Source organism: Danio aesculapii, chromosome 23, assembly GCF_903798145.1.
Source record: "Danio aesculapii chromosome 23, fDanAes4.1, whole genome shotgun sequence".
NCBI lineage: Eukaryota > Metazoa > Chordata > Actinopteri > Cypriniformes > Danionidae > Danio > Danio aesculapii.
In genome coordinates, this window is record NC_079457.1 from 8375057 (window position 1) to 8396535 (window position 21479).

At 33.3% G+C, this 21479-nt stretch overlaps 1 protein-coding gene across 1 annotated transcript in view; it reads right to left on the reverse strand.

Moving 5' to 3' along the window:
* camk1gb (calcium/calmodulin-dependent protein kinase IGb) overlaps positions 1-21479 on the reverse strand; it is a 48078-nt gene that overhangs the window by 11304 nt on the left and 15295 nt on the right. Inside the window, 9 exon segments of the mRNA XM_056449582.1 lie at positions 2648-2655; positions 2657-2680; positions 2682-2728; positions 2830-2943; positions 6925-6958; positions 6960-7049; positions 8721-8859; positions 8936-9009; positions 10598-10736. Coding sequence (XP_056305557.1) covers positions 2648-2655; positions 2657-2680; positions 2682-2728; positions 2830-2943; positions 6925-6958; positions 6960-7049; positions 8721-8859; positions 8936-9009; positions 10598-10736 — 669 coding nt within the window.

Sequence of the window (21479 nt, forward strand, 5' to 3'; positions counted from 1 at the left end):
TGAAAAACTTCAGCAGTCGCCATCGTCTGATCTCATAAGCAAGAGATCGCGATGACGTGTACAGGTGCTGTAGTGGGTGTCCCATTCTTGGGGGTAAATTTTGAAGCTCATCCGCTTCACACACTCGGTTTAAGAGTAAAGGGGGAAGGGTACAAAAATAGAATGGATTGAGCCATAGTCTCAAACTGGGCTCACACTTATAAGTGACAAGCCAAAGTTGGAGATTTCAATTTGAACTTTATGAATTAGTGTAATTTTTATATTATTTTTTTTATATATACTAATACTATTATATACTTTTATACTATTATATACTATTATACTACAACTTGATATTTTAAATTAGATTTATTTTCGCTATTATGTTCAATTTCATCTTCATTCATTTTACTTAAACTTATTTAAAATAAACTTATTTACGTTTAGTTGCCAAAGCAACATGTCTGATTTAGAGTTTTTAATTCATTATTTTTTTCCATTTTATTTCATTCATTTTGCTTCGGCTTAGCCCCTTTATTCATCAGGGGTCGCCACAGCGGAATAAACGGCCAAATTATATAGCATTTGTTTTACACAGCGGATGCCCTTCCAGCTGCAAACCCATACTGGGAAACACCCATACACTCTCATTCACACAAACTCATATACTACTCATATAATATACCAATTTAGCTCATTCAATTCACCTATACCGCATGGCTTTGGACTGTGGGGGGAAACCGGAGCACCCGGAGGAAACCCACACCAACACGGGGAGAACATGAAAAACTCAGAACCACAGAAAATGCCGGAACTCGAACCAGCAACCTTCTTGCTGTATACCACTGAGCCACCATGTCACCTCCCACTTTATTTAATTTAATAAAAAATATTATAATTATCTTTCTAATCAATATTCATCTAATATTTATATTTATTTTTATTTATACTTAATATTTAACATTTACATTAGATTTAATAGATTTATTTATATAAGATCATAAATTAGATTTAATAATAATTATATTTATAAATTTAAATAATTTCAATTATTATAATCTGAATATTAAATCTAATATTTAATGGTGTACATGTTCATCTAATATTATAATTAATTTAAATTGTTAACTAATATAGTTTTAAATTATTTAAGTTTAGGATTTTCCATCTCATAAATAGTTTTACATTAAATATTTTATTTCTACACTTTGTTTTCTAATATTTATATTTATTTACTTCTTTTTATTTCAAATTTTATTTTAATTTGCTTTAAGAATTTATATATGGGGTGTCACGGTGGCGCAGTGGGAAGCATGATCGCCTCACAGCAAGAAGGTCGCTAATTCGAGCCTCGGCTGGGTCAGTTGGCTCTTCTGTGAGGAGTTTGCATGTTCTCTCCCTGCGTTCGCGTGAGTTTCCTCTGGCTGCTCCCGTTTCCCCACAGTCCAAGGACATGCACTATAGGTGAATTGGGTAAGCTAAATTGTCTGTAGTGTTTGTGTGTGAATGAGTGTGTATGGATGTTTCCCTGTGATGGGTGGCAGCTGGAAGGGCATCCGCTGCATAAACACATGCTGGATAAGTTGGCGGAATAAGTTCTGGATAAGTTCACTGAGGTGACCCAAGATTAATAAAGGGACTAAGCTGAAAAGAAAATGAATGAATGAATGAATATTATAGTATTTCGTGATATTTGTAATTAGCTTGCTTTGAATATATTCAGTTTTAGTTTAATAATAATGAATAATGTTTTTATTCTTTTTAGCTTTAGTTAATTTCAGCTTTATTAATTTTACTTAAGCTTATTTAAATAACTTATTTACAGTTGTTAAATAAACATGTCTTTAAACTTACTTCATAATATGTTCACTATTTCAGTTACTAATAATATAATTATTTTTTTCTAATAAATATGTCATTAACTTTAACATACTTTTTAAATTCATATTTAATATTTAACATGTATAGTAATTTATTTTATTTTATTTTTTATATTTATTTATAATTGCATATTTTATAATAATTATATTTTTAAAAATTAATAATTTGCTTATTATAAATCTAAATAATTAATCTAATGTTTAAATGTACATGTTCATCTAATATTTATAATTAATTTCAGTTAGCTAAAATAGTTTTTTATATATAGCTAAAAATAGTTTCTCATATATATAGTTTTACATAAGTATTTTACGTCTACACTTGTTCTCTATTATTTATATCTTATTTACTTCATTTTAACTTTCAATTTTATTTTAATTTGCTTTAAAATTTATATATGAAGAGTTTAGATGCAAAAACCTCTAAATGCCGTCTGAAATTTTCCTCTAAAATGAGCATTTTTATCAGGCTGAGAAAAGTTTCATTTTTGATGGACATTTCAGATGGCACTTAAGAGTTTTTTGCATTTGAACTCTTCATATACAGTTGGGGGGGTTGGGGGATGGGGGGGCTAATAATTCTGACTTCAACTCTATATATACATTATATACATAGACATAAAATGTTTTCTTTAATTGATTACAGATATACAATGACACTTCGAAATGTATGTGCCTTACTGCACATTTCAGTAATACATCTTCATACATACATATTGTATGAAATATTAGTGTCAAGATTTTTATTTGTTTATTTTTACAGTATGCAAATGAACCCTGCGACTCACCAGGGGTGGTCTGAGGGCCTGTTCGGTGTTAAAAACGCATCTTAGGATTCTTCTGCATCATGTTGCGAATGAAGTCCTTTGCTAGAGAAACATCAATTACCACAGTACATAAGCCTCAGTACTTCCGCTGATAGACGTGTTTAAAACAGAGATTTAGGGAAGAACTGAATGTTTGTGCTCACCAGATTCAGAGATGTCATCCCAGAAGGGTGAATCAAACTCATACTGTCCCTTCATGATCTTAGAAAACAGACGTGTCTCGGTTTCTTCATAGAAAGGAGGATAACCACAGAAGACTGAAGGGAAAAAAAGCCAAAACAAATGAATGAAAAACACATTCATCCAGGAGAGGGCGCTGTTTATCTGACAAACCTCAAATTATACTGTCTTCATTACAAATAAAGGTGGCACTACGTAGGATTGTCACCTAGTGGTTGAATTAGGTATTGCAGTCCCAACTTCAAAATATTAGAAAGGGTGTTTTTTCCAACCAGCTGCTCCGATGACAAACTTGAAGCACACGTTAAGCTCAGCTAATGTTTACAATGTCATATTTGTATTGTTAGCAAAATAAAAACCACCTCTTGTTAAGTTTTATAACTCTGAATCTGCATCTCATGCTACTGTCTTCCAGAGGTCCCACCTTCCGCATAAATTATGGAAAGTCTTCGTGACTTAAATGAAATACAGTGTCCGAAATCTCCTACCACCTCAGTAGGTACTGCATTTGAAATTATGACTTGAATGTAAGGAGTATGATGGAACGTGGACATACTACATCCGCCATTTTGTCATGATCACATAACCACGTCAGTTGCCTCGGTAGTAGGTTATCCAGGTACCTCTCGCATACTGTTTTTCGAATACTATGAATTCAGACATACTACTCAGCTCGCATACTGTTTTTTGCATACTATATAGTATGGAAGTATGCGATTTCGGACACATCCACGGTGTATATTTCACCAAGGCAACCTGGGGTGCCGAAATAAATAGGCAGTGAGCAGAGTTATAGAGACTAACTTTAGCCTAGTTTTTCAGATCAACAAGTATGTTCACTGGTATGTTTCTTAAAAATCTGCAAACATATTATGGTATTTTTATTATTTAGAACACTCAAAAACATTCTTACAGCACCTTTAACACTAAGGCAACCCAAATTCGTTAACTACTAGAATAGCGGTCAATCTGACGACTCGTATAAGACTACTGAATTGAATTTTATGACATCATATTTACATTCATAGTTCATAAAAAAACAATCATTTTTTGGTAATACTTTTAACATAATGGTCCATTAGTTTTATTAAGTAACATTTTATTATGTTTTTTTATATTTATATTAAAAAAAATCATATTTGTTAATGTTAGTCAATGTTATTTAAATTAAACAACATTAGTTCATGTTAGGGGCATCATGGTTGGCGCAGTGGGTAGCATGATCGCCTCACAGCAAGAAGGTCGCTGTTCGAGTCCCAGCTGGGTTAGTTGGCATTTCTGTGTGGAGTTTTGCATGTTCTCCCCGTGTGGCGTGGGTTTTACAGTCCAAAAACACGTGCTTTAGGTGAATTGGGTAAATTGTCCGTAGTGTATGTGTGTGAATGAGAGTGTATGTATTCCCAGTGATGTGTTGCAGCTGGAAGGGCATCTGCCACGTAAACATATGCTAGATAAGTTGGCGGTTCATTCCGCTGTGGCGACCCCTGATTAATAAAGGGACTAAGCCGAAAAGAAAACGAATGAAGTTAAATAACATTAGTTCATCTTAGTTCATGTTAACTCAAGTGCATTGACTAATGTTAATGTGCATTAGTAAATGTTGAATTATGATCAATGAATGCTTTACAAGATTATTCATACTCTATTTTTAGTAAATACATTAACTAAAGGACCAATATTCATAACCCATTTTTGTAATATAGCCTATTATTGTGTAATTTTATGTTAAGGTTATGTAGATACACCAGTTTATATTCATATCTATATTAATTGTTTTACTTTTGCACTCTTCCTCTCATCTTTCACTCATAGCAAACTACTGGTTGGAGGGGCGTGGCTAAGCAAAATTTCATCCAATCAGTCAACTGACATTATCAGTGAAGAGAGCGGAAGCAAATTGACAGATTTTGATTGAAGATTGCCAAAACAGTGCACAGATTGATTGTTAAATTCAACACTAACAATGTGCGCTACAAAAAAAAACATAGTAAATTTTCTGTGGACTTTAACAGAAATGCCAAATGGTGTTTGTTTAACCTGCGACTAGTTCTGACTCAATTGCTAATCTGTTGGTTTTGACAAACAGTAAGCTTAAGGTTTCTAAATTAAGAACTTGGCATCTGTGTATCTGCTCTCTGTAAACAACATCGATGTTACAGTCCAGTTCACTCAGTGACGTGGAGCGCTTTAGGGTCAAGAATCAGATTCTTGCAAAAGTCGTGCGCACTAGAGAGGGACTTACAGGATATAAGTGATGACTCCAATAGACACAGCAGTCAACAGCTTTACTGTAGGGTTTCTGAGCCAGCACTTCAGGAGCTGTGGGCAAACACACAACATGATAATAATATAGAGCTTGCTTATTGTGATTCATTAATGCATTCTGTTTAAAATAGTGTTTCTGTAAACTTTCTGTAAAAAAAAAGTACTAAAAAACGACTTATGTTAATTAAAAGATGAAATGAAACATAAATATCTTATGAATATGGAGGCCCTTAATCTTGGAAAAAAAAACTTTAAAGTAAAAAAAAATGACTGAACACGATTTACGCTGAAATAACGTTAAATATAAATATAAGTAAATTATAAATAACCATATTTTATTTCAGGGTTTCAAGTAAAGAGTGCCAATTCAATTCTAGTTTAAATAAAATAACTATTTCATTATATATATTAATTTTTACTGTTAAGATTTTGTAACTGTTTTAATAATCTGAAATAACAGTAACCAACTAGACAAATAAAATTTGAACACTATGGATATAGATGCCTTAAACTGAACAAAAAGAAAAGACTTTTGAAAAACAACGTTTGAAGTACTAAAAATGATTTACTTAATTTACTTATGATTATTTAAATAAAGTTAAATATAAGTATAAAATATACCATAAATATTATTTTATTTTCAGACATTCAAGTAAATAGCACCAATTCATTCTAACCATTTCAAAATTATTATATATTTTAACTTTTAAAATGAGTAAAAATGAACTGAAAGTATTCTAAATAAAACTATTTATAAAAGGCAAATTATAATAACAAAAGTACATTTTTTTATGTAATAAAAGTAAAAAATATAAATATATAAAAAAGTGAAAATAATAAAAAGAAAAAGCATGTTCAGATGCTAAGAAATACTCATTTAATAATACTAAAACTATGATAATATATAACACTAGTAATACAGTAATTTTAACAGTAAAATAAACTAACAATAACCAACTATGCAAATGAAATATGATAAACAATGTCTTATGGAAGTGGATGCGTTAAATTTGGAGAGGAAAAAAAAAAAAACTTGCGAAGTACTAAAATGGTTAAGCTGTAATTGAAATAAGTTAAATACACTGTAAAAAAATCCTGGTTGCCTTCACACTTACATTATATTAAAACAGACTTAAAACAGCTTATGTAACTTATAAAGTTAAGTTAGAATATGATTAACTTAGTTTAATAGTTAAGATTAACTTAAAACATATAGTTGTCATGACTAAGCGATCATATAATTTTAAAATATAGAGAAAACGATTATTTTATGTCAGGATTTCAAGTAAGAGTGCCAGTTCAATTATAGTTTAAATAAAATAACCATTTCACAACATTTTATTTAACTCATTTTCTTCTTTTAAAAATGAGTAAAATGAAACAGAAACTTTCTAAATAAATAAAACTATTTCTAAAAAGCAAATTATAATAACAAAAAGCACCATTTTTTTATAAATGTACGCGAAAGTCAAAATTATATTGAAAAATTCAAACTAAAAACAATGTTCATATTTACAAAATACAATTTAAAAAAATATTTACTATAATAAAAGTCATTTTGTAACCGGTTTAATCCTCAAAAACAACAATTCTGCTCATTGAAACTATAGCAAACATTATCAATAACATTAACCAACTAAATTACAGTGCGCTTTTCATCATTAGCAAACCTCAATGGATAAAATAACACTAAATATTGAGTATCACTATTATAAACATCACATTACATTTCCCCAGAGCCAGAATCACATCCATTTGGAGACAGACTAAAAACGTTTTTAGCTCATTCTTACCCACATATCCGGGCGTCCCACAGGCTGTAGACAATGACCCCGTTATCCTCCATCTTGGACCGGCCGAAATCACTGATCATGATCTTGGAGTTTTCATCAGGGCTGTAGTAGAGCATATTTTCTGGCTGCAAAGAGAAAGCCAATTCAGATGACTCTACATAACATGAAATCAATCATCTATAAGCAGGATGTTCATGCATATACAGTTGAAGTCAGAATTATTAGCTCTCCTGGAATTATTAGCCCCCCTGAATATTTTGTTCCCTTATTTCTGTTTAACAGAAAGGAGATTTAAGCTTCGACACACTTCTAAACATAAATAGTTTTTATTAACTCATTTCTAATAACGGATTTCTTTTATCTTGCCATAATGACAGCACATAATGTTGCGTTCGCAGGTGTGTGTGTGTGTCTCTCTTTCTCTCTCTCTTTTCATCTGCACAGGCCCCCTTCCTATTAATGTGGAAGATGTGCCCTGGGATTGGCTGGAGTCACCCAGAGTGTCTTCTAAAAAAGAGAAAACGGGCGTGGAGCGGGAGAGCGAGTTGATTGGAGTTGTTATTTGCGTTTGGGTGTTATAGAGAAATATATAGTTGCAATTGTTAATTTTGATTGTGTTTCCCATTTTGGTGTGTGTATAAATTTAGAGTTATGTTTGTTGTTTATCCATCCGTGTCAACCTCCCCCGCCCTTGTTATTTTGTTTTTGGTTAGGTTGTTGTTATTGTAAATATTGTCCTCTGTATATACAAGGTGAGAAGCAGTAGGGGACCCCACACGTTTCTGTAAATATTTTCTCCTGTTTTTATATATAGTCAGGGAGGTAGGAGTAGATTTTGTATTTTTATTTCTGTTATTTTCTGTTATGGTTTTTAGATAGGGGATATATTTTTGTTTATTATTTTTCTGTGTGTCCTCTCTGAGGTGTTTGGCTTCACGTTTTGGGTGTTTATTCATTCATTCATTCATTTTCTTTTCGGCTTAGTCGCTTTATTAATCTGGGGTCGCCACAGCGGAATGAACCGCCAACTTTTCCAGCATATGTTTTACGTAGCGGATGCCCTCCCAGCCACAACCCATCACTGGAAACCCATACTTACTCATTCACAACGCATACATACACTATGGACAATTGTAGCCACCCAATTCACCTGTACCGACATGTCCTACGGAGCAACCTGGAGGAAACCCTTGCAAATGCAGGAAGAACATGCAAACTCTAAAAAACGCCAACTGACCCAGCCTGAGGCTCGAACCAGCGACCCTCTTGCTGTGAGGCGACAGCACTACCTACTGAGAGCTGCCCGTTTGGGGTGTTTAAAAAATAGAAAAAAAGACAAAAAAACCCGACTCCAAGGGTTCATAAAATGTGATTTTATTTGTCAGTGTTTTTTATGTACCGTCCTTGACCCTAGACCAGGGTCCGCAACAATAAGATTTGCTGGATATATTTAAAGATACTAGTATTCAGCTTAAAGTGACATTTAAAAGTCTTACTAGGCATTTAAGGTTAATTAGGCAAGTTAGGGGTAATTAGTCATTGTATAACAATGTTTTGTAGACAATCAGAAAAAATATATTGCTTAAGGGGGCTAATAATAATAAACTCCAAAATGATTTGAAAAAATTAAATACTGCGTTTATTCTAGCTGAAATAAAGCAAATAAGACTTTCTCCAGAAGTAAAGAATAATAAAGAAAATATTATAGGAAATACTGTGAAATATTCCTTGCTCTGTTAAACATAATCAAACATCACTATTAATGAATTGGCATTGTGAAAGTTGTGTGTCTGTACCTTGAGGTCGCGGTGGACAATGCCATTATTGTGCAGGTAGCTGACGGCCTCAAGCACCTGTCTGATAACCGAACTAGCATCCATCTCTGAGTACATGCCGCGGTCCAGGATCCGGTCAAACAGTTCACCACCTGAAACTCTGATGAGACAGCAGCAGTTCAAAAACATGCTTTACAGACAAAACCCTAAGAGTGTATATAAATAGAGGAGCTTACAGCTGCATGACCAGGTAGTAATGTGTCCGACTTTCATAGAAGTCCTCCAGGCAAACCACGTTTTCATGTTGATCCTAAAGGGAAAGCAAACGAATAAGAAGTTAGAGGAATGATTTAAAAAGGCTTGTGTTGTTTTAAAGGGGAGCTATTATGCAGAAATTACTTTACAAGGGGTTTAAAAACAGTTGTGGCGGCAACAGCGTGTGATTATAACCAGCTTCTAAATGGTAATAATTAGTCAATTCTATTTTTTATAATCACACTTGATAAAAACAGCCTGTAGAAACACTTTGATTGACATTCTCCCTTTGTACGTGTCATCAGAGAGGGGAAGCCCCGCCCATTAATGATGATTTTCTGCCTCATTAGCATAGACAGCCCTGAGTCAGAAGCAGCCATCTGCTATTAGTTTTCACCTGCTGAATATAATGTCAGTGACTACGAGGCATCATAGATGTTGTGTTTTAGTATTTATGTTAAATATTTACAGAAATATAAATGAGATGATTTCGACTCGCACTTATCATCGACATTTAAACGCCTTGTGACTAAACATTTTGTTTTGTTTGATGTGCAGCCTTAAAAACTGATCCACCAATGAGATTGATGCATTTATTTACATGCATTGAGCTGCTGAAGTTACAGTAAACACCACAGAGTGGCTCTCTAGCTCTAAACGGTCCAGCCAAGCACACGAGAATTGCAGATATTCGTATTTTTGTATTTTCGTATCTTCGTTCCCCGAAATTTTTTGAGCAAATGTTTGTGTTGTAGTAGATGAGGTTAGCTGAAGTGGAGAAGTGTACATATTAAATACACAAGGAAACAAATGTAAGAATGACTACTACTTCTGTGCAACAAGCGAGTGTCAGAAGTGTATGTTGCGCAGCGCCACCTTGTGTACTGGAGTATATCTGTTCTTCAATAAGTGCCATCTAATGTCAGGGAGTGATTTGCACGTTCACTCTACTCATCGCCAGTGAAAATCGCTTGGGTATGAATGGCAAAAAAACTTCTTGAAAAAAACTTGACAACAAGCACAAGTGAAAATTGTATACCTGTGTGAGAGCCTTAAGTGTACCGTGTTGGCTATGTCCAACTTTAGACTTAAAACTTTAGACTTAAACTATTTTCTTTACAGTTCTGATCCACATTCAGTGTCATTGTTTGTAATATTACCGTGGAGGTTTATTTTCACCATGGGATAAACAAAAAATTAATTAATTAAAATTTAATTGCAGCTTTTGTTTCAAAATTCAGACTTTTTTCTCTTGCAGTTAGGCGTTTATATCTTGCGAACGTTCTTTTTTCCTCACATTTTTTGAATTGCGATGGAAAAACTCATTGCAATATGTAAATGTATCGTATTAAATATGTAAAATGTATTAATAATAATTAAAATATAGAAAAATTTAGAGAAAAGTCTCCCAATTGCAAGAAAATAGGCAAAATTATAAGATAAGATGTCAGTAAAAACTGGCAATATGCAAATTTCTCAATTTAAAATGCAGAATTCAACCCAAAATAATAGTAAAACTTAAAAGAAGTTAAAAAGCTAAGTAAAAAAACTGCATTATTTATTTCTTTTTTCCACTGCAGAAACAAAACTCCACCATTTTTGCACACATCTACAGTATAAAAGCTTCAGATGACAGCTATTACATCCCAGTCTTACTTTCTCAACACTGCGATTTCGTTCTCCAGGTTGATGTCTCTTTTGTTCTTCTTCTTCACACACTTCATGGCGAAAAGCTTGCCTGTTTTCCTCTCCTTCACCATGAAGACCTCAGAAAAAGCCCCCCTAGAGAAAGCAGAACAGGGAAGGTCAAATCAGCAATTACCTGGGATTATGTTAATATCTGAGGAAGAGCATGATCCTGGTTTATGTGACTCTTCCCTCTGAGACTAAAGCAGGTTTTAATGAAGGTGAGGATGTGACCTTTTAAACCTTCAGTGCCACCTGGCAAGAGAGACATTTAATAAGAGGCAGAATCACTCGTGGCGTCGCCAGCGTGTGAAAAGAGGAATCAGGGTGAATGCTTGTGTGTAAAATTAATATTATTGTAATTAATTTTACAGCCAAACACATATCATAATAGATATGAAAATCCGGTAGACTCTTATTATTGTTATATTTTCAGGTTTATTTTAGCTTGTTTCATATACAGTTGAAGTCAAAATTATTTGCCCTCCTGTGATTTTCTTCTTTTAAATATTTCCCAAATGATGTTTAACAGAGAAAGGATTTTTTCACAGTATGTCTGATAATATTTTTTCTTCTTAATAATAATAATAATTTAATAATATTTTTGAGTTATTAAAACTATTATTTTTAGAAATGTCTTGAAAATCTTTGTGCATAACTTTGTCAATTAACATAAATATTTTTTATACTTACAACAATAACAACTCTCAGATCATTCAGCAACAACTTAACAACAACCATACCAGCCAAAACTCCCATTTTTACAAGGAGTCTCCTGTATTTCACACCCATCTCCCGCCACCCTCCTGTTTTATAAAAATAATATCTCCCATAATTCTCGTACCTGGTCCTACCATCTTTTTGGTAGAGTTTCCAACCCCCCACCAGCCCTAAGGTAATCATCTTTGGTATAGTATCCGAATGCCACCACCACCACCCGAAACCTACATTTACTAACACCACAAACACCCCCTAGTGCTTACTTAGACAACTCCCCTGGCACCCCCCTCCCCCCCAACTGAATATGGAGACAAATGTTAACAGGTATTACAACAACTGGTTAGAAACAGTTACTCAGACAGCTTTAACAGTCGCTTTAACAATAACTTAGCAACCCCTCTGTTTACTTTAGCAACCATCAAATCTGTCACAATTATGGGATGTGAATTAATCATTTTAGTGGCACGGTGGTGCAGTGTGTAGCGCAGTCTTTTCACGCATACAAGGCCATGTTGGTCTTTTAGAAAGAAGTTCAGGTTAATGCAGAGTTTGCCTGATGACGTCTGTCTGTCAGCTGTAGATCCGTGCTTCACGTATGCGCGCAAGTGACGTATCCGTCTGCTTAAAGAGGCTGCACAGAAATTCTAATTGAAATTTGTTGACAGTTAGTTTGAGATACCCGTCGTAATTGAGTTATTTGTCAGCCCGACAATATTTAATTGGATGAACATTTTTTAGTTTTATGTCTTATCCAGAATATAAAAATACATATAAAAAGTGTCTGCTAAATGACTAAATGTACATATAAACTAGATCATTTACTTTAATTATTACTATTTGAATGTGAAGGGACTTTCAACCCACACAACAGAAAATGTTTCTAAAGAAACTGAAGAAATCATGCACCTTTAAGGCAAATGATTTCGTTTTCATTGGCTCAAGCGATCAAATTTACATGTGAAACCATTACCCTATTTTTTATTAATTGAATGAATGAACATTTTATGGGAATTGTTGTTTTAATTGAAGCTATATCTTCTTGTTTATAATAAAAAAGATTTTAAATTAATTGACTTTCTTTAACAAGACAAATACGCTTTGTACCAGGTTTTTTCCAGTGTAATATCTGATTTCTTTTATCTTTGCTGTGATGACAATACATAATATTTCACTAGATATTTTTCAAGACACTAGTCGTCAGGTTAAAGTGACATTTAAAGGCTTAACTATGCTATTTAGACTAAGAGGAAGTAGGCAAGTTATTGTATAACGATGGTTTGTTCTGTAGACCAGTGTTTCCCAACCCTGTTCCTGAAGGCACACCAACAGTACACATTTTTAACCTCTGCCTAATCAAACACACCTGAATCAACTTATCATAACATCAGAAGAGACTCCAACGCCTGAAGTTACTGGGTCAGAAAAGGGAGACATCCAAAATATGTACTGTTGGTGTGCCTCCAGGAACAGGGTTGGGAAACACTGCTCTAGACAATCAAAAAAATATTGCTTAAGGGGGCTAATAATAGTGACTTAAAATGGTATAAATAAAATTAAAAGCTTTTATTTTAGATGAAATAAACAAATAAGACTATCTTCAGAAAAAAAAATATTATAGGAAATATTGAGCAAAATGCTTTGCTTTCTTTGTTAAACATTGTTTGGGAAATATTAACAGGAGAGTTATTAATTCTGACTTCAACTGTGCATTTGTTACGGAAGCAGACGGACAAACAAGGGGAGTGAGTATAAACAATGTTTATTCCAACAGTAGAGTATTGATGAATATTGATGGAGCGATGAACGGAGTTTAGTGGAACTGATGATCCTCTTTGTCAGGTGGGATGACAAACACTGAAGGATGACCGAATGCACACACCAGAGGACTTGCGGGGAAGACAGACTGACGAGACACACAACGCTGACAGGACACCGGGAACACTGGACAGACTAGAAGGAAACAGAATAAAGTTAAGTATAATTGCTGAGATCGTAGGGGAGTGAAACCTAGGAAGTGGTTCACTCAGAGTCCGCTTCGTAGGAACGAGACCGGACCCTGAGTGAAGTGAGGTGTGTGCTTATATAGTGAATGGGAGTGATTGGGTGCAGCTGTGCGTGGTTAATACTCAGGTGAAGGTGCTCGGTGCGTGATGTTGGTGGAAGAGCCTGGCCAATCCGTGACAGCATTTCAATTGTAATAGTATCAAGGAAGTCACTTCAGAAGATCTCCTGAAGGACTTAATTTTGTTTTCTCCACATTCCCCTTGGCTGTAACCTGGAATAGCTGTCCTGGGACGAGGATTACATGTGAAATCCCTTACGCAACGGAAATGCTATGCAGGTGCTTGATAAACAAGCAGGTCATCAGGAGCGCCGACAGAAAGAGGCTAGTCTACAATTACTGAGGGATTGATGAAATAAGACAGTCTTATCTGGACTTTAAAGAACATCTGCTCAGATTACACTTGCTGCCACTGGTTTACCTTCTGCAAAGCTTCATATTATTCATCTAATACTCTTATTGCGTGACTTATCTGCATATCATTTCATAAGCTAATGTTTTCACATCAACATCTTAGTATGAATTATGGTTTTTAATTAATACCCTATACAGTAAGAAATACAGTAGGTATTGCTGTAGGTAGTGCTGTCGCCTCACAGCAAGAAGGTCGCTGGTTCGAGCCTCGGCTGGGTCAGTTGGCGTTTCTGTGTGGAGTTTGCATGTTCTCCCCGTGTTTGCGTGGGTTTCCTCCGGCTGCTCCTGTTTCCCCCACAGTCCAAAGACATGCGGTACAGGTAAATTGGGAAGGCTAAATTGTCCGTAGTGTATGAGTGTGAGTGAGTGTGTATGGATGTTTCCCAGAGATGGGTTGCGGCTGGAAGGGCATCCGCTGCGTAAAACATGTGCTGGATAAGTTGGCGGTACATTCCGCTGTGGCATCTCCGGATTAATAAAGGGACTAAACCGAAAAGAATATGAATGAATGATAATAATGAATGTAATAATAGTAATAATAATACCAATAATAATAATAATAATAATAATAACTAAAACAATAATAATAATGAATATAATAATAATAATCATCATCATCATCATAATAATGACTACAATAATAATGAATATAATAATAATGAATATAATAATAATAAATCATCATCATCATCATCATAAGGACTACAATAATAATAATAGTAATAATAATAATAATAATAACAACAACTACAACAATAATAAATATAATAACAATAATTCATAATAATAATAATAATATAATAATAATAATAATAATAATAATAATAATAATAATAATAATAATAATAATAATAATAAATATAACCTCTGGCTGAGATCAATACTTTTTATTACGTTTGGCTAGCTAAAGCGATCTACTCCCGGGAGGGGGTAGGAGTCAGGGGCCGTGCGATTTACTTCCAGAAGGAAGTTGAAATAGGAGGGCATGTACTTAGAGCTGTAAAGCTTAACTTTTCGATTATAGGTGAAAAATCGAATCTGTTGGACACGTCCAATGTGGGTGATCACCAGAATGGGGAAGTCCCAGAGTAAAATGACAAAATATGATACACCGGTGTTTTTGGAGTATGGAAAAACTGTTTTCATCTGTTTTTATTTTATTTGTTTCTATTTTATTTATATTTGTCTCTTTTATTCTTGTTTATGTAAAGCACTTTGAATTGCCACTGTGTATGAATGGTGCTATATAAATAAACTTGCCTTGCCTAATAACAATAATTAATATAACAATAATAGCAATATTACTACTACCACTACTAATAATAACAATAATAATAACATAATAATAATATTAATGTAATTTGAGTCTCAGTCAACTCTTTTATTTGTAACTATGCAACAAAAATATATATAAAAATTACCAAAAATGCTAATTAAATGCATCATTCAAAGCATTATTTTTAATTGTACAAATATTTGTATAACACAAATGGGTTAGCACAATTGTCTCACAGCAAGAAGGTCGCTGGTTCGAGTCCCAGTTGGGCCAGTTGGCATTTGTGTGTGTTGCATGTTCTCCCCGTGTTGCTGTGGGTTTCCTCCGGGTGCTCCAGTTTCGCCCACAGTCCAAACACATGTGATTTAGGGGAAAATTAGGTAAGCTAAATTGGCTGTAGTGTATGTGAGTGAATGGAAGTGTATGGGTGTTTCCCAGTGATGGGTTGCAGCTGGAAGGTAAAACATATGCTGGATAAGTTGGCGGTTCATTCCGCTGTGGCGACCTCAGATTAATAAACGGACTAAGTCAAAAAGAAAATGAATAAATAAATGAAACTAGCCGCAGTGTATGTGTGTGAATGAGTGTATATGGGTGTTTCACAGTACAGGGTTGTGGCTGGAAGACGATCTGCTGCATAAAACATGCTGGAATAGTTGGTGGTTCATTCCGTTGTGGCAATCTCTGAAATAGAGACTAAGCCAAAGGAAAATGAATGAATGAATGAAATTGAATTGAATTAATAGATAGAGAGAGAGAGAGAGAGTCACGACATAAATGTTTTCCATTTTTCCTCCTGCATTGAATGTAAAATCTAAGAAAAAGTGTTTACCTTCACCTATGGTCAAGAGTGAATCATCTTTTAGAAAGTCCTGCATTCATGAATCACTGTGGATTCAGATGCATTGCTTGAGAAAAATAGACCTAAAACTAAATATGGCTCAAACTGAAGGTCAGTTTACAGAATGTGCCTGAAGGCAGATAAAACTGCCAATGCAATTGATAAAAGCATGATTTCTCATCATGCTCCAGCAATATCAGACAATTTTAGATGCTGTTTTTCATCCTGACGGCTGTAAACGTCCGTGCTGAGGGATTGTGGGGCTTTAATTTGGGTTGTTTTTGTCAGAGGAAACCACTGTGTTCAACTCTCCACGGCCCAGGATGCTCCGCTGGAGCCGGTAACACCACAGTGACAGAGCTCTCCAGACACACACACACACACACCTATGAAACTACCTCCCTTCATCAACTGTGCGATTTCTTGTTTTTAATGTGTTGTTTTTAATTCACACCTTACATTTGAGGAAAACTGAATGCTGCATCAAAACAAAACATGAAAACTGCTTGGCTTTTCATCACGTTTATTTGTATGTTTGTGTGGCAAGAAAACATCTAACATACACCATTAAAGTGTTATGTTATTGCATTTCATTCATTTGCAGATTTTAATTACAATGCATATTTATTAGTCTTATAATCTATATAATATAATATCAATAAATATATAATATATTAATAAATATATCATATAAATATATAACATTGGCCAAAATATAGTAAAAAAATGTCACAATAAATTTAATTGAGTAAATGTGTCTCTATATCAACAATAATCCAAAATAATAAATAATAAATATAAATATATATATATATATATATATATATAAATATATATATATATATATATATATATATATATATATATATATATATATATATATATATATATAGATAGATAGATAGATAGATAGTTGAAGTCAGAATTATTAGCCCCCTTTGATTTTTTTTTTTCTTTTTTAAATATTTCCCAAATCATGTTTAACAGAGCAAGGAAATGTTCACAGTATGTCTGATAATATTTTTTCTTCTTGAGAAAGTCTTATTTGTTTTATTTCGGCTAGAATAAAAGCAGTTTTTATTTTTTCAAACATCTTTTAAACATACATTAAACAAACATTTTAAGGACAAAATTATTAGCCCCTTTAAGCTATATTTCTTTTCGCTAGTCTACAGAACAAACCATCATTATAAAAAACAACTTGCCTAATTACCCTAACCTGCCTAGTTAACCTAATTAACCTAGTTAAACCTTTAAATGTCACTTTAAGCTGTATAGAAGTGTCTTGAACAATATCTAGTCAAATATTATTTACTGTCATCATGGCAAAGATAAAATAAATCAGTTATTAGAGATGAGTCATTAAAACTATTATGTTTAGAAATGTGTTGAAATAAATCTTCTCACCGTTAAACAGAAATTGGGGGAAAAAAAAATAAACGGGGGCTAATAATTCTGACTTCAACTGTGAATATATATATATATATATATATATATATATATATATATATATATATATATATATATATATATATATATATATATATATATATATATATATATATACATACATACATACATACATATACTTGCATACACACACGCGCGCACACACACACACACACTTTTATTCACTACATGGGTCTAAAAACAGAGAAAATGGATATTTTGATTATTCATGGAATTTATAGATCAGGGAATATTATATTATCCTGAAATAAACTCCAAGATATCAAACGAACAAACAAACAAAAGTGGCCAGCCAAGCATGAAATAACGAAAGAAATTAATATGGGTCATTTTAGACCCATGTTGTGCATGACAATGTGTTTTCACAGCTTGTGCATCAAACTGTTAAAGATTTAAATACTAAAAAAAAAATACTGTTATAAAATGACATAACATAGCAAATTATATAGGGGAAATTATTATTTTATCACCAGAAAAGTCAATTAAAATAAATTATTAGAGTTTTTAAAAGAGGTATTAAAAGATATAAAAACATTGTGCTTTTCTGAAGTGTGCCTCACGAAGGTGAGTGGGCTTGACAAACCACCTGTAGAAACACTCTTCCCTCTATATGCAACAGACACTTTACCTATAGAGAGTGCATATAGAGAGAAGTGTTTCTACAGGTGAGTGGGCTTGCCAAATGCACTGGACACTTTACCTTTAGAGAGTGCACTTTACATATAGAGAGTGCATATAGAGAATAGAGTGTTTCTACAGGTGAGTGGGCTTGCCAAATGCACTGGACACTTTACCTATAGAGAGTGCACTTAACATATAGAGAGCGCATATAGAAAACAGAGTGTTTCTACAGGTGAGTGGGCTTGCCAAATGCACTGGACACTTTACCTATAGAGAGTGCACTTAACATATAGAGAGCGCATATAGAAAACAGAGTGTTTCTACAGGTGAGTGGGCTTGAAAAACATTTCTCTCTATATGCACTGGACACTTTTCTTAAACTCCATTTTACAAGGACTCAATCTTGCTGTTGATTACTTGTTTTCTTCAACCTTAAATACTTGTATCGTCTGTCTTGGGTTATGTGTATAGTTCAAAGTATTTATATGTATAGCTAGTAGTTAGAATAGTTTGATTACCGCTCTGGTATGTTAGTTATTTATAGGTACTAAAATAGCTCCTACATCCAGTGTTGTGTACATATTTAGGATTTATGTAGCACCATAGTCCTGCAAGACACAACATTTCTTTCCACTGTATGTCCACACATGTAGCAGAATAACAACTTGACTTAATTTCATATTTCATATACTGTATATAATAAACATTGAGTGTTTTTTAACCAAAAAATAACCCAACTTTTTAGTTAGTTAGGCTTAAACTAACATTAATACAAATAATGTATGTGACTCTTAATTAACTTGGGAAGCATGGCGCGACAGTATCTATTAGTCAACATGCACCTATAGGATGGTCTGCCTTAATTAAAAATTAATCAAGTACAATAGCATAATCAAGTATATACAGTATAATAATATACACCAATGTCATAACAGACAGCACAGTGCAGACGATGACTGGTAGATTATCTCAAATCTCTCCATCCTGTCAGCCATTCCCTGACGTGTGTGTGTGTGTGATCCCTGTTCTAGTCTGCCAGAGTGATTAACACACTCGGGTCTGGAAGTGTCTTAACCTGTGCTTTACCCTTTGTTCACCTCCAGACACAGACTGACCTAAATGCTGCTCACGTCATTCAATTAAACATCTATCAAGAGACCAATAACATGACTCCAATGTACACTCCTGAAAATAAAGCGGATTTTCAAAATGACGTCATAGAACTTTAAACATTCTTCTACATTCCATGGATGTTAAAGGGACAGTTCACCCGAAAATGAGAGTTTACTATTTACTTAAACACAAGTGGTTCCAAATGAGTTTCTTTTTCTTCTGATGAACACAAAAGAAGGTATTTTGAAGAACGTTGGAAACTGGTAAACATTTACTTTCATAGTAAAAAATAAAATACTGTGGAAGTCTCTGGTTACAGGTTTCCAACATTCTTTAAAATATCTTGTTTTGTGTTCAACAGAAGAAACTCAAACATGTTTTGAACAAGTTAAGTGTGAGTAAATGATGACAGAATTTTCATTTTTGTCACAATGTTGATTAATAATTTTTTATGCTACAATATTTCTTAAATATTAATCTTCCAATATGAAAATGATATAATATTTCATTATACGCACTAATTTTCATACATTTGTACCACAAAACAATCTGAATATTAGATGAAGTCAGGTTCAGATTTATATATTTTTACAATTATATTGATATTACATATTCTATTATTATTATTATTATTATTATTATTATTATTATTATTATTATGACTAGATATATTTAAAAAATACTGCGAACACACAATTATTATTATTATTATTATTATTATTATTATTATTATTATATTATTTTTGAATTTTTTTTTTTATAAAATGTATATAATCAGGCAAAAATATGTATAAACAATACCCTTTTGGAAAACCTTCAGGATATAAATATGATTAAAATGTGAAGTTAGTTTTCGTTTAAAATCTAAAAGCTGGCTGATGGATTTTACAGTATGTTTTAATAGTTATTTATGACTGCATTTGTGTTTATTTTTGCTGTATTTACTATATAATGTGTTATTGGGAGTAGCTTAAACTGTACTTTACATCAAGGACCACAATGGAAACAAGTTGTTTTTAAAATGTTATTATGTGTATATCCTGTCAAATAAAAAGAAAGAACGAGAGAGAGAGAGAGAGAAAGAAAGAAAGAAAGAAAGAAAGAAAGAAAGAAATTAAGAAAGAAAGAAAGAAAGAAAGAAAAAAAGAAAGAAAGAAAGAAAGAAAGAAAGAAAGAAAGAAAAACCAAAGAAAGAAAGAAAGAAAGAAAGAAAGAAAGAAAAACGAAAGAAAGAAAGAAAGAAAGAAAGAAAGAAAGAAAGAAAGAAAGAAAGAAAGAAAGAAAGAAAGAAAGAAAGAAAACAAAAGAAAGAAAGAAAGAAAGAAAGAAAAAAAGAAAAGAAAGAAAGAAAGAGAGAAAGTAAGTTTGCTGTATGTGTTGCTGAGGTGGAGATTTACGACTAAAAACTCATTTTGAATAAAATTAAACCCTTAATAATGTGCACTGTAATTAAAATCTCCACACAAACTGATGAAGTGCGACAAAGGAAACACTTAAAGGTATATATTAGATGTCTTCCTTGCATTAGACAAAAAAAAAAACACTATAAAAAACAAAACTATCAACACTGACAGGTGCATTAGGACTATTTTTGCCTATATGATGTCTCACCTTAAAGGGATAGTTCACCCAAAAATATCAACTCATCCTCAAGAGGGTTTTAAAACTTTTAACTGTTGAACAAAAGAAGATATTTTGAAGAATGTTGGAAACCAGTAGCCATTGACCTCCATTGTAAAAACACTACGGAACACCGGTTTACAACATTCTTCAAACTATCTTCTTTTGTGTTCAACAGAAGAATGAACTCAAACAGGTTTGGAACAGAGGCTGGGAGAGTAAATGATTTTAACTATCCCTTTAAAAGCTCTGAGAGCCAAGATCTCGAATAATGAAGCTTTATTTAACGAAGGCCCCAATTACTGGTATGTAGGTCTGTCTTTAGGGACACAGCCTTGACGACACATGATTCTGCTTAGTGATCACTGTTAAGTCAGCAGAGACGGTGTACAGCTGCTCATGTCTGCTGAACTCAGAGTCTAGTCAGCTTTCTGTGACATCACAGGACAACAGGACGGGTCAGCGGAGTCTGAGACACAGTAAGGTGATCAGATGGGATCAGAGGTTTAAGCCGACTCATTTAACATAACTTTTATTTATGATTTACTGTAAGTATATTTAAGAGATTGCAGAAGTTTTGAACAATTGTTTATATACAGTTGAAGTCAGACTTTTTAGCCCCCCTGTATATTGGCTATAGCCCCAATTTCGGTTTACCGGAGAGATTCTTTTCAACACATTTCTAAACATAATAGTTTTACT